This window comes from Lipophrys pholis (assembly GCF_963383615.2).
Source record: "Lipophrys pholis genome assembly, chromosome: 16".
NCBI lineage: Eukaryota > Metazoa > Chordata > Actinopteri > Blenniiformes > Blenniidae > Lipophrys > Lipophrys pholis.
In genome coordinates, this window is record NC_137634.1 from 10,382,845 (window position 1) to 10,395,998 (window position 13,154).

At 44.5% G+C, this 13,154-nt stretch overlaps 1 protein-coding gene across 2 annotated transcripts in view; it reads right to left on the reverse strand.

The window, feature by feature from the left end:
- sptbn2 (spectrin, beta, non-erythrocytic 2) overlaps positions 1-13,154 on the reverse strand; it is a 28,030-nt gene that overhangs the window by 4,252 nt on the left and 10,624 nt on the right. For both annotated transcript variants that reach the window (XM_080483585.1, XM_080483586.1), the window contains exons 4-34: positions 12,944-13,035; positions 12,692-12,772; positions 11,592-11,707; positions 11,160-11,272; positions 10,858-11,045; positions 10,618-10,735; positions 10,267-10,425; positions 9,839-10,141; positions 8,136-8,289; positions 7,654-8,048; positions 7,283-7,546; positions 6,987-7,198; positions 6,566-6,703; positions 6,244-6,463; positions 5,592-6,128; positions 4,807-5,009; positions 4,607-4,697; positions 4,336-4,482; positions 3,934-4,197; positions 3,569-3,793; positions 3,359-3,448; positions 2,978-3,256; positions 2,760-2,890; positions 2,454-2,658; positions 1,969-2,343; positions 1,635-1,879; positions 1,402-1,540; positions 1,169-1,253; positions 519-715; positions 273-400; positions 118-193 (exon numbers count right to left, since the gene is read on the reverse strand). In XM_080483585.1, the coding sequence (XP_080339711.1) occupies positions 118-193; positions 273-400; positions 519-715; positions 1,169-1,253; positions 1,402-1,540; positions 1,635-1,879; positions 1,969-2,343; positions 2,454-2,658; positions 2,760-2,890; positions 2,978-3,256; positions 3,359-3,448; positions 3,569-3,793; positions 3,934-4,197; positions 4,336-4,482; positions 4,607-4,697; positions 4,807-5,009; positions 5,592-6,128; positions 6,244-6,463; positions 6,566-6,703; positions 6,987-7,198; positions 7,283-7,546; positions 7,654-8,048; positions 8,136-8,289; positions 9,839-10,141; positions 10,267-10,425; positions 10,618-10,735; positions 10,858-11,045; positions 11,160-11,272; positions 11,592-11,707; positions 12,692-12,772; positions 12,944-13,035 (5,970 nt within the window). The remainder of the gene's footprint in view (positions 1-117; positions 194-272; positions 401-518; positions 716-1,168; positions 1,254-1,401; positions 1,541-1,634; positions 1,880-1,968; positions 2,344-2,453; positions 2,659-2,759; positions 2,891-2,977; positions 3,257-3,358; positions 3,449-3,568; positions 3,794-3,933; positions 4,198-4,335; positions 4,483-4,606; positions 4,698-4,806; positions 5,010-5,591; positions 6,129-6,243; positions 6,464-6,565; positions 6,704-6,986; positions 7,199-7,282; positions 7,547-7,653; positions 8,049-8,135; positions 8,290-9,838; positions 10,142-10,266; positions 10,426-10,617; positions 10,736-10,857; positions 11,046-11,159; positions 11,273-11,591; positions 11,708-12,691; positions 12,773-12,943; positions 13,036-13,154) is intronic.

A 13,154-nucleotide genomic window follows, 5' to 3' on the forward strand; every position in this document is an offset into this window, starting at 1 on the left:
ATGTAAACTTTAAAAATTAAAAAGAAGACAACATTGAGAAAAAAAAACAACACATCAAGACCTTACATCATAACTTACAGAGCTGTCAAACATTTGCATTATACAAGCAGGCGTTACCTGAGACGTGTCATTGTCACTGTGTACTCCATTCACTGACACCGACTGATTGAGAGTGGTCTGGTCCAAACTGGTTCTAAGATGAAGGAGGACATATGCGTTAGTTAAAGGTTAACAGAGCTTGTTGATGTGCGACCTGCTGCTCCCCGGCTGACCTGGCCGCAGAGTCATGTGCATGGCTCTCCGTCTCGGACGGCGCCACCTCCTCTGCTGGTTGTGGCGTAGGCGGCCGTCGGGCTCTTTCCTCTTCCTCGAGCCTCCTCTGCATCTCGTGCTCCTCCAGCTGAAAAATGAGAAATTCAGTCAAGCTGACAGCTAACAACACACGCTGAACGTTGTTAGCTGGTCGTCACGCTGGATGCGAGAGTTCACAAGAGAACAAATGAAATCGCCCTGCTTACTGTTGTGAGCTTTTCCAGGAGAACAAAGCGCTCCTCCCACGCAGTCGCGAGTTTCTCAAAGGCCTCGTGGCGCTTAATTAGGCTTTCTACTTCATCCACGTTTGAGCCCAGCTCTGCTGCTCTCACTATAGGCTCCTGCCCTGCTAACCACGACTCTGCCACATAGGCATCACGGCCAAACTGCAATACCTCCAGCACTGAGACGACGAGAGGGAAAGAGTCCAGAAGAGAGTGAGAGAAAAATAGTCATTAAACAATAAAACTCTCTCCATCTTCCACTGAATGACATGAAAATCAGTGTGCTGAAGAAAAAAATTAAATCTCAAACATGTTATTCCTGCCTTTTCTTACATCTCAATCAATAAAAGTCAAAGACATGTTAGTACACATGACCTGTAGAATACTGCGTTGTGGAGCAGTGTTTTTTACTTCCATCACATTTTGTTGAACAGTCGTCTTTCCAAAGCACATTATGTGCTCAGGGTCTTGTCACCATACACCATATAGGCTTTCAAACTGGATCAACTTGTTTGTGTTTTATCTCCCATCTCTGCCCTGAAGCGGCTGGTCTGTCTACAACATGGCATGTGCCGGCTTATTAGACCGAATATTCCCAAGGACAGACTCTGGAGTACACTCAGTATACGTACCGATTTGTAAATGATCCATCTTGTCTTGCCACTTTTTGTTGATCTTGTCTCTCTTTTCCTGGAGTTGAGCCAGTTTTTCTCGGATCTATGAATCAGGGAACATTCAGGCATGAGAGAACTGAGCCAAATGGACACAAAAATATAAATTCTGCAGATACTTTTTTAAAGATTTTTATGTTAAACATGTATTGTGACTGTACAAGAGATAATGAACACAAACCACTAAAAGGTACCTCATCAGCTGCATAGTGGTTATTGTTGATAAGAGTATTTCCCATTTCAATACAGGCAGTGAAGCTGTCTGCCCGGGTCTCAATCTCCGATTTGATGTCTTGATGGTTGGCAATAACCAAGCCTGCAGAAGACACGTCCCTAAGAAGATAAAAAGTGTGAAGAGATTATATCTAAATACATTGGTAGGAGATTGTAACACAAAAGATTGTGGTAGCTGTAGAGTTTTGTTTACCTGGGGCTGTCATGAGCATCAATCTGCAAGTTGACTCCGTCCATCCAGAGCATGAGGTCTCGCACCATGTTGAAAAAGCGGAATTTCTCCACGGTGTCCAGCAGGAGGAGCCTCCGGGCTTGACCGGCTTCGAGCAGGCCCTCCCAGGCCGAAGTCACAGCATTTTCACTCCTGTTAATGTCGTCAGCTTTCTCACCAGCGTAGGCCTTTTGCAACCGTGCTGCATCATCTTGCACCTGGTTCACCTGCGAGTTCAAAGACGAAAAACAAAACCTTCCGTTTTCATTTGTCCAACTGGGCGTACAGTGTGGTGTGGGATCTCTTTATAACAGACCTGTCCATTGAGGGCCTGGATGTCATGCTCAAAAGTGTTGTGCTGCCTGTGTAGATGCTGAACAGTGTTGAGATCACGGCCGAGATCAGAAGGCAGTGCCTCTCTCTTCTCCTTCACACGCCCAAGTACTTCCATGGCGTCCTGATGGAAGCGGTGCAACTCATAGGAGGCCGCCAACATTTGCGTGCGCGTGTCAATCAGCTCCAGCAGGTCGGCCCAGGCCTCGTTCAAACCGTCTTTCCACTCAGCCACACTCGCGTTTTCAGGATGTCCCGATTCAATCAGGTCATCTGCCAACCCATTTACACCATCTACACGTTCTTGGCCAATAGTGCTGGTGTCACGAGCAAATTCCCGGAACTTGTCCCTGAGCATCTGTAGAACGTAAAATCAGGGCAAAAGAGAGCAACGTAATTATTTCAGTTACTATTCCCACAGTATCGGTGTCTCTAAAGCATGTATCTGAGAGAGGAAAAAAAACTCACTGTGACGTGTTCGTAATCTTGTCCTAGTTCATGGGAGCCAGCCACCACCTCCCTCTCAGCAATCCACTGTTCCAGTTCGTCCACCTCCCGCTTCAGCTGCGTCAGCCGCAGTCTCTCCTGCAGCCGCCCACGACGCTCCTCGGCAAGGTCTTTCAGGCCAGCGTACAGCTTGTCGACTTGGGCTTGTCTCAAATTGATTCTTTCACTGTGTAATTGAAAATGAGAGCATGAAAAATCTGTGATTATGGGTGTCCAACTGTGATCATCAACCCTGATCATCAGGAGACTGTCACTGGATGAACTCACCTCTCCGGGTGTTCACTGGTGACCATGAGGCGGCTGCTGTTAGCCAGCTGGTGAATGGTTTGTGCGTAGTCTTCAAGGGCCTGTTCCAGGCTCTGGTGCTTCTTGACCATTACTAGAGCACTTTGCTCATCCTAGAAAACAAAGGAAATCATCGACTGACTGTTAAAGAACTGAAAGGCCCCACAACGTGCTCCATGTCTCCTTGTTTGTCAACTCACCTTGGCTTTCTCTTCTGACATCATGTGAAGCTCTTGCTCTCCCATCCAGGCCTCCGCTTCTGCTGCGTCAGCATAGAACTGCTGGGCACGGTTGGCGTCGATCAGACGGGTACGCCGCTTGTCCGTCTCGCCGATCAGCTGGTCCCACAGGTCCTTCAGCTCAACAAGGCGCTCCTGGAGAATGGACTGTCTCTCACCGTCTACCTGGCTCTGGGTCTGGCCTCGTCTGTGGATGTCGTCGATGCGAGGTTGATGGCCCTGGATCTCCTTGTGCAACGTCTAATTCCAACAAAAAACAGTAACAGTCACTTTTAAGAAGGGCTGAAACTTCAACTCTCCATATTACTTTGGATTAACATTTTTTAATATTGCTAAATATACCTGGTTCTTCTTAATAAGCAGCTGTACTGTGGGAAGGTCTTTTCCATGATCTGTGGAGGTTGCGAGGGGCATCCTCTCGTTCACCCAGAGCTGAGGGAGAAAAAAAGTGACTGTGACTATCATGAGAAATGAGGCCAAAAACAAACCAAAGTCATACTCCATTACTTGTTTTTGAATTCAATCATGGAGTCAGAAATTAAAGCCCCTCACAATTTCATCCTCGAGATCTCTGTTGAACTGGTGCGCCTCTTTTGAAGCGAGCAGCTGCTGTCTCCTCAGTTGGAGAGGGTCTTGCAGGTTGGCAAAGCTGTCAGTGACGCGTCTCTGCTGACCATCCACCTCAGCCAGTCCGGCGTCCTCCTGGGTCAGAGCCACAGCCTGAGACTGCAGAGACTGCACCTCCTTCTCCCTGACCTCCATCTGATGCTCCAGCATCTACACAAAGGTAACGGGGAGGAAAAGAGAAGAAAGTTTCAACATTTACATGAGTTGGCCATTTTGGACATGAATGTAATTCCTTCAGTAAATCGATGATCTGAATAATGTTATAAACCTAACTTTGTAACTGAGCATACCTGGTGCTTCTTGAGGAGGATGTTCACGCTGGTCAAGTCTTTTCCATAGTCGTCACTGTGGAGCTGACCCTGAAGGTTTTTAAGCCAAACGTCCAGAGCCGAGCAGCTCTGCGTGAAGAGCTCTGCCCTGTTAGCATCGAATAGACACTGGGCCTTAGTGCGGGTCGTGGCCTCCAGCTCCTCCCACTGACGCTGAAGGTCCTCCAGGGTCTGCTCGACAACAGGTTTCAACTCGGGCTTCTCAGCCACCAATGCCTGACCCTCCTGGGAAGAGACAGAACGCAATGACAAAGTTTGATTCTTCTTAATATGCCAAGTTGGTAACAGCACCGCTGTTAAACTGTTCCCAGGGTTAAGTGAAATAAATGAATGCATGTCTTAAATATAGTTGCGTGGCCACACCTTATCGATCTTGTCAAGCCAGTCTTTGTTGGAGGCCAGCTCTGCCATGAAGGCCTGGTGCTTCTGCCACTTGCTGTGAAGATTTCTGGCCTCATCATACGACATGTCCTGTGCCGTCAGCATCTTCTCATTGATCCACAATGTGAGCTACAGGAAAGGAGGGGATAGCGTTCAGAATCTTTTTTTTCACATTATTGTACAGATCATTAGCGGTCAACATAAATTCCTCATATCACAATGCTCTGCACTTTGTGAATTTAAAATCCTTTACCTCCTGTCCGTCCTGGAGGAAGTGCTGAAGTTCACGGTTATCCTTGAGTTTGGCCAGAAGTTCATGTGCAGCCTTCTTGTTTTTAAGGTGCCTGAGGAAAACAAGCAGAGAACTGAATGTCGGCCCTTCAAGTGTTGAATTCATAATAGAAACTTGCATCTCCATCAGTGTTTCTAAGCCCATGTGAAACTTGGACTAACCTTTCCTGGATTGAGTCAACTTTTTCCTGGATCTTATCAGAGTTTGCATTAGAGTCATTAATGAGGCGCCTTCCAGCCTCCACCACACCGGTTATCTTCTCCTCACTGGCCTCTGTGGTGGTGAGAAAATCTTCATGCTTTTTAATGGCCTCCTCTGCTGCCTGAAGACTGGTGGGCATCTCTGTGTGGGACAACACGTACTCCTACACAGAGGCAAAAGGAATGCAAAACATTTTGCGATTAGAGTCAGATGTCTAAAAGTAAACAAGTGAAAGAATAAAGAAATGAATAACATTTGTCTTTTTCAGTTTACATTTTCTCACTCCATCCGTCCTAAAATTCTAGATATAAGATTGCAGTCTTCTTCAGTGAACAATGTTTAATTGTTCTCTCTCTCTACTAGCAAAGAAATCAAGTAAGACTTACAATAAAATCATGTTTCACTTAAAATGGTGCTTTCTTCAGACTCGCCATATGTTGGGAACCAAAGCACCCCAAAGTTAACACATTTGTGATAACCATTTTAATTCAGTGATGAATAATTTATGTTTTTTTATATTATTTTTGTTCAGTTTATGTACATAAAGTAAAATTCAGTAGCACGTTTTGATCATCTGGGATTTAAATTGGATTTAAATGAAACTCATGAAGTAATATGAGAACATTTGGTGATTTGGCTTCGAGTTTGGTTCTGACAGTCGGACGGCTGACTGAGCCAATGAGGCCAAACGTTATTATAATTTAATCAAGGCACAGATTTCATTTCCACAGTATATGTTTCTAACCTGGCTATTGAGGAAAGCTTCTGCCTGCTTTGCATCTCTGAGGAACGTCTGGAAGTCAAAAGCTTGGGCCAAAAGACTGTGTCGGTTTTCCCACATGCGACGCAGCTCATGCCAGCCGGTGTCCAATGCCTGGAGCCTCTGGGCCAAGAACATGTGCTGGGCATCGGTCTGACCTTGGGTGACCTCCTCGCCAACCGCCCGCATCTTTTCATAGTCCTCTTTGTAGTTATCCACCTCATTCTTGATGCTCTCGTGTTGGGCGAGCAAGCTTTCCGCCTCGGGCAGAGAGGTGGGAATGTCCTCCGAGGCCACGGCGGTCTGTGTGCGAGATAACCACGACTGGAAGTCGTCCAGATCTCGTAGGAATCCCTGGAGCTTACTGGCTTCACCCAGGGATTCTTCCCGTCGTTTCATGGTGGCATTCAGCTCCTCCCACACTTCTTGAATCTCTGCCAAGCGCGATTGAGTCTCTCCAGCCTGATCTGGATGCTCGTTAGCAAGCTTTTCAGCCTCATTTCTTAGGTCATCCAGTTTGCCCTGAAAAGACCAATATGTTCTTTTAAAATGTTGGAATAATAACAGAACACTTCATTCTTGTAATAATCCAATTTTGGCATGATTTTCATGACGCCTATGTGTAACCTCTCCATACCTGAATAGCTTCAAGGTCCCTCTCCATGCCAGTGAGTTTGCGCTGCAGTGCCATGACTCCAGCCAGGTCATTGCCGAGGCCCTGAGTAGATTCAATCACTTTAGTCTTTTCTTTCATCCAAGTCTGGATCTCGTTACACTCCAGGTGGTAGTTCTGGATGTTCAGGGCTGAATCCAGTGCTTCTTTCTTTTGACCGGCAAGGTTTTCAAACTCACTCCATCTACAGGACAATGCAACATACAAGGACACACATTTGTATCACACAAACATATTCCAAAGTAAAGAAGAGAGTTTTTTGCTGCATTTAAAGGTTGATTCTGACCTGTTGTTCAGTTGGTCTCTTGTCTGGTGGATTTGGTCTTTATTACAGTTGTCAGAGATTAGAAGCTGCTCAGCGACCTGGTTTACATCATTGACACGAGAGCTTAGGTTGTTCATTTCAGGCTCCAGTGTCTCAAATCTGCGTAGAAATGTCAATATACTATTACTGAACAGTCCTATTTAAATCAGAAAGTTCCATTTAAGACATGAGTAATACAACTGAAACATTTGGCATATGTGTTACTTTACCAAACATGATGTGAGCAATCTAACCACTTACTTCATAACTCAACAATTAAACAGTACCTCACACAATTCACTTCAAAAATGAAAACATCTAATTACACTTCCCCACCCCCCCACCCCACACACACACACACACACACACACACACACAAAGAAGATCCGCTGCACAGACAAACCTTTGCTGAACGACCTCCAAGTCCTCTAATTTCGTAGGAATCTCCATGCCATCTAACCACTGCTCCTTCTCCTCTACCCAGAGCTGGCAGGCACCGGCTTCACTGAACATGCGGTAGAGGGCAAGGGCACCCTCCAGAGCTTGGCGGCGAGCTACTGACAGAGACTCCAGTTCTTCATAGCGTTGCTCTATTGCAGGGAGGCGACCATCAACCTACAGGAACAAATAAACACAAATTTAGTACTGCAAACAGCATGTCACCACTGGTGAACAACAAAGCTTGAGCTTAAAACATACTTCAGGGAAACGTATATAAGCCTGTGGCAGTGCTTGGGCCTGCTCATGCAGGGAGTCGATGACGGGGCGATGGCTCTGGATCTCCTCTTCTACCTCCCTCTGTTTGCGAGCTAAAGTTTGTGTGGAGAATTCATCGTGGCCCACCTCCTGACTGGACACCTGTCTAAGTGTCTCCATAATCCAAGCCTCCATGTCATTGGCATCTGTTTGAAATTGATGCAGGGCCACTGATTCTTTAAGGCTTTGCTCTCGGAGTTTAGTTGTCTGAGGAATAGAAATAAAAACAAAATGATGAGCACAAAAGCAATATGTGATGAAAGTAGTTTGATATTATACATAAATGAAGACAAATAATTGGGCTACACTTTCACCTCTTCCAGATGAGCCCACTGTGCACTGATATCTTGAATCCTTTCAGTGACCTGTGGGGCTCCAAAGTGTCCTTCCTTCACCAAAGCTTCTCCAGCAGCAATGCTGTTACTCAGGGGGCCATAGCGGGCAGCCATCTCATCACTGAAAGCCTCATGTTTGCTGAGTAGATGAAGGGCAGAAGTGAGGTCACGGCCACAGTCTCCACTCGCCAGGATCTGCTCTTGCTCTCTGATCCAGGCTCCCTCTTCTCCCACATCCCAGAGGAACTGCCACAGACGACGTGAATCTTCGAGGCGATCCCTGCGTGTACCAGCGAGCTGACCAAGCTCTTCGTAGGCTTGACCCAGCTGCTCAACCTTCTCACTGACCAGTCCAGGCTCACATGGTTTGTAGGCTGGCAATTAGAAACGTCATGACTGAATAGCACATAGATGACGCGTTGAAAAAGGAGGACAGTGCAAAAGTGTGTTTGAAGACTTACATTGTTCATAGGAAGTGAAGCGTTGGGCTGCTCCTTGTACAGCCTTGATCCTCTCTGCCTGAGCTGAAATGTCAGCCTCTACTAGATTGTGTTTCTGCAGGAGGTCCAACACATCATGTAGGTGTTTACCACTGTCCTGCGACTGTAGACGACCCTGAAACAGATAAAAACAGAGTTCAGTAAAATACTGTGATATTATTGTAATTATTAAAATAATCTCATTTAACAAGACATTTAAACTCCAACAGGAAAGCTAAAATGTTTGGAAAGTGAGCTGGCTGCTCTGTGGACCTTCAGATCACAGATAAGTGGGTAATGTCCCTGAACAGATTACCAAAGTTTCTCTCTCAATTCTGGAACCATAATATTGGTCCCCAGTGGGCAACATTTTAGAAGATTGAATAACTGAAAATAATGGGTGATAATACAATTTGGAGGAGCCGTACAGTCACATCAACCAAAGAAAACTTGAGTCCCATTACATCAGAAAAGTGGCATTTGAGCCATAAGTGCAAATGCTAATGAAATAAAAGACTGCGCTCCAAACACAATCTAAACGCGAACAACAAAGGTATAATTATCTGCTAATGGATAAATAAATTGCTGAGACATAAACGGCATGCACGGCTCGCAGCCATCACTTTAAAGTATAGCAAAAAGTAAACTGAGCCCGACCCAGACAAACAAACATAACTCCACCAGCCACACATTACCTTAACGTTAAGAGAGAGACAGACAGACAGACAGACAGACAGACAGACAGACAGACAGAAAGAAAGAAAGAAAGAAAGAAAGAAAGAAAGAAAGAAAGAAAGAAAAACTAATGGTCAGAATGTCAATTCTGCCATGACTCAAAGTAACATACACTCATTTATTTAAAGGTATTCAGTCACAGATGAGGATAAGTCCTCAGATTAGTTATTCTAAGGCGGCCCAGAAAGGTAAACACTCGTATCTTAATTCCAGAAGATGCTTGTCAATGTGTAATTTATCACCTTGAAGGAGATAGTCCACATTTCTTGTGGGGAAAAAAATAGAAATGCCTGAATAACCACTTTGCCGCTGTTAGTTTTTATAATGTCACGTTTTCGCATTTAGGGGATTTATTCATCAAACTGTTAAAGATCTGAAAACGTTACTTTTGTAAATAGTTCAGATAGAGGAAATTGAAAGGAAAATGTTAATTCTATGAAGCTATCCAACTAAACGGAAGTAGCAGCACCATTTCAATTAATCCCCTGTAAATCCCATTTAGGAAGATTGTTGAGGAGGAAATGTACATTGAGTAAAATTGCGCTATAGACTGTTCCGACTATTCATGCAAGACAAATAGTAACAATTGCCATACCCTTGGTAATCAGATAATGAGTATTAGCATATTGGGTAGTTCTCAGTCATTCAGAATGAAAACATAAAAACTACCAAGCGTACAAATGTCATCATAGCATTTAAATGCGTACGAGAGGACCATACTACCAATGGCTGAACTCTGCCCCAGTCAATCTCGATATAAGCCGACAATGACAACACCAGAGAGGCCAGGAATGTAAAAGGCTAATTACTGCTGTTAAGTGCTGTCACTAAAGCTGCTATCTTAAATGAGAGGATTAGTGAACTCCTCTTGCTAATTAAAAACGGAACCAACAGAAGTCAAGAATGAAGGTCCTGACTCGACAGAATTCAAACAGTAAACTGTTTACTACCTTCTCGTCTGCCATCCAGTCCATGATGTAGCGCATCTCCTCAAACAGTCTCTGGAGGTCGCGGTGTGCATTCAGGCGTTCCCTGCGTGCAGCGAGCAGCTCTTTTAGGTATTCCCAGAGGCGAAGCACATTATCCCTGCGGGCGAGAACACGCCGCACATCATGGTATCCCTCTGCTTCCAGCTCTTTGGCGACAGCCTCCACAGCAGCCACGCGCTCCCAGTACGCCCCAATGTCCGTCTCAATGGCCTCGTGTTTGCGGGTGGCTGCTTCCACCGCTCCCAAGTCGGTTCCAAAATTATCCTATTAACAGAGAAATAACTCATGACAACAAATCTACTTTAAAGGTCCATACAGACACTTCCAATGCACCAGGCACATGACACAATGTCAGAGTTTCTAAATACATGAGATTTCATTCACTCTACCTGAGACACAAGCCTCTGGTTCTCACTCAGCCATGTCTCACGCATTGCTGCTTTCCGGTCAAAACGGGCAGCGAGCATCTCCAGTTTCTCCTGTCGAATCAGCTCATTTCTCAGTGCCAGCTCACGTTCGTGTTCTGCCTTTTCCAGTCGTTCCCAGGCCTGCACAATTCAAAATGAGACTTGTGTCACCTCAAAGCAGCATCCACATAGTGTACATATGGCGGATGAAAGTTTGTTGAACTACATTCAGACACCCGTGGTTGCTCCTGTAGTCCAACAAAACTTTAGAAAGAAATGAAATTAAAGTTTTGATATGGGGTGTGGACTAGAGAGAATTACAGCATGCCCCACCTTATTGATGTCCGAGATAAGTTTGCCCTCTCTTGGCATGTAGACCTTCTGATTGTTTGCTCTCATCTTGCTTTGGATTGTAAAGAGGAGAACCTCCAAGTTTCCCTTCTCTGTAAATCTGTAAGAGAAAAAAAGAAAACAACACCACTGCTGTTGAAGAGACTGTGTAGCTTCACATTGTGGACACTAATGGAAAACAAGGATTGTTTATTGTCGACATTTCTCTTTGGTGATACTGACTTGGGGGGTTTCTCCACAGTCCTGTAGGAGTTGAAAGCCTGGAGCTGGTTTTGCACAGCACTCAGTGAGTTAGCTAGCTGCCGATCATTGAGAGTCACTATGGTCTGTTCGATCCACTGGAGCAACTCTGATGCCAGTGTCTCATACTTATCAATCAGCTGGTCAGCCTCGATCGCATAGTCAAGCACCTAAACCAACGGGAAATTTAGAAATTACACAAATTAGAGAAAAACACTCAATGTACATCAATATTTCAAACGAAAAAGTATAAATATGCATCACAGGCGTATACACACACACACCTTGCCAATTCGTTTTCCCTCTACTGCCAGAGCTTTCATCTTGGAGAAGTAATGGTAGTAAGTTGCCACATAGGTAATGATGGACTTTTCATCAGGCTGGTCAACATTTACATCTAGGGGGGGAAAAAATAACATAATGAATCCGCATCTTCGCAATCAAAACCTCTAAATTTTATGAAAAACAAGCCACGTGAGGAGTGTCAAACCATCTTGCTTTTTGTGATGTCACTGTAGCTAACATGTGAAGGAGCACTGCCTAAGCTATAATTAATTGTAGTAATCCTCTATAGCCTAACTCTCTCCAATCTGTTTTGGGCCACAGCTTAGTGCCTTAATGTTACTGCATCAGGCCACAAGTGTGACTCACCGCAGCGCTTCATGTTTGCTGTGATGGACACACACACACACACACACACATACGCACACACTCACCCTCTGGGTCCAGCAGTTTGGTCAGGCCAAGTTCCTTTTCGGCCACATTGAAAGCATTCTGGAGATTGTAGTGAGCATTGGACCTCTTCAGATTGTCAAACTCAATCAGGTCAGATCTGCAGAGGATGTGAGACAATTGTGGATTCAATAAAGAAAGATGGCAGATAAGATCACAGTGCAACCAGGCGTGATTAAATAGCAATGATTCAAGTTGACATACAGCTTGTTCAAAGAAAGTTTGTTAGCAGTCTACTCTGCTCACAGAACAGACTAATGACGTTAGATAATATGAGCTGCATACAAGGTTTTTTATTTGTGGATCAAGCAAACGGTGTTTGGCGTAACCATGTTAACAGTCTGACCTTATGTAAGCATTTGAAATTTACATGGCCGGTCTGGTTCACTTGGTCTTTTTTTATTAATTATTAACAAAACAGCTTGAAATGGCATCCCCCAAAAAAAGGGTGATATTTTTTGAAACATAAATTCTTTTGTAGTAACTAAAGGAAAAAAAAGAAGATTTGCATACTATCATTTACATTCATAGGCGAGCGTTGCAAAGTTTTACATAACACTGTCCTCCTTGGCTCAGCAACATCAAGGAAAGTAGTATTTGCATTGATGTATCACCTTTGCGCTTTCTTCTGAGTCAGGAGTTCAGGCTACACAGTTGGCTTTCAGTTCAGACTTTACTTCACGCGTAAGCCACTGAAAGCTGCGATACCAGTAGGGTGTGCAACTGAGTCATTAAGCATGCTTTTTTATGGCAAATAAGTGGGTTATTATTTCTGTGATCTGGGTCATCTTACTCCCTATTTCACTTTCATGCTCGCAGCCATACTGCAGACTGAAGAGTGGGTGGAGCAAGAGAAGCCTAAAATAGAATAGGGGATAAAAACATTGCAGAGAAGGGGGACAATACTGTGACAGGTACCTCTCATTAGCCAGACATGACATAAAAACAGCGGGACACCTTTTGTAATTTTACAGGCAAACTGTGTAAGATATCGGCTTGGGTGGGAAACAACAGTTTAACCCACTTCCATCGCTCTAAACTTTATTCTAGTATTTCACATCAAGTACAGGAAGAAGTCAATGACCTGTGTTTGTGCACAATGGCATTGAACGCCAGGCCATCCCTCCAGCTGGTAGTGAAGTTGTGGATGTTGACATTGGGATATCTGTAGAAGACAGATTAGAATAGATTAATCATTAACTAAACACAGAAAGACACATCATCACCATCTCCTATGGAGAGAGCGCCAACACCTTATATGGCTAAATATATTGGCAGGAGTTACACTGTTTGATTAAGCCCTCCCTTCATCTCTTGTCTACTGCAGCTCTCTCACCCAGCAGTTTTCATTTGGCACCAAAGCAGCAGGGCATCTTTCGCTGATTTCTTCTCCTTGTTGTCCTCCGTCTCCACACTGATGTCTTGAATCTGTCATGAAAGCGTTTACCAAGAAGGGGTCACATCATTTTCCACAGTTAATATATTGATAGATCTGATGCCGCTATTTTAAAGAGCAGCAATTTTCTTTATTTCTTTTTAAATCTACA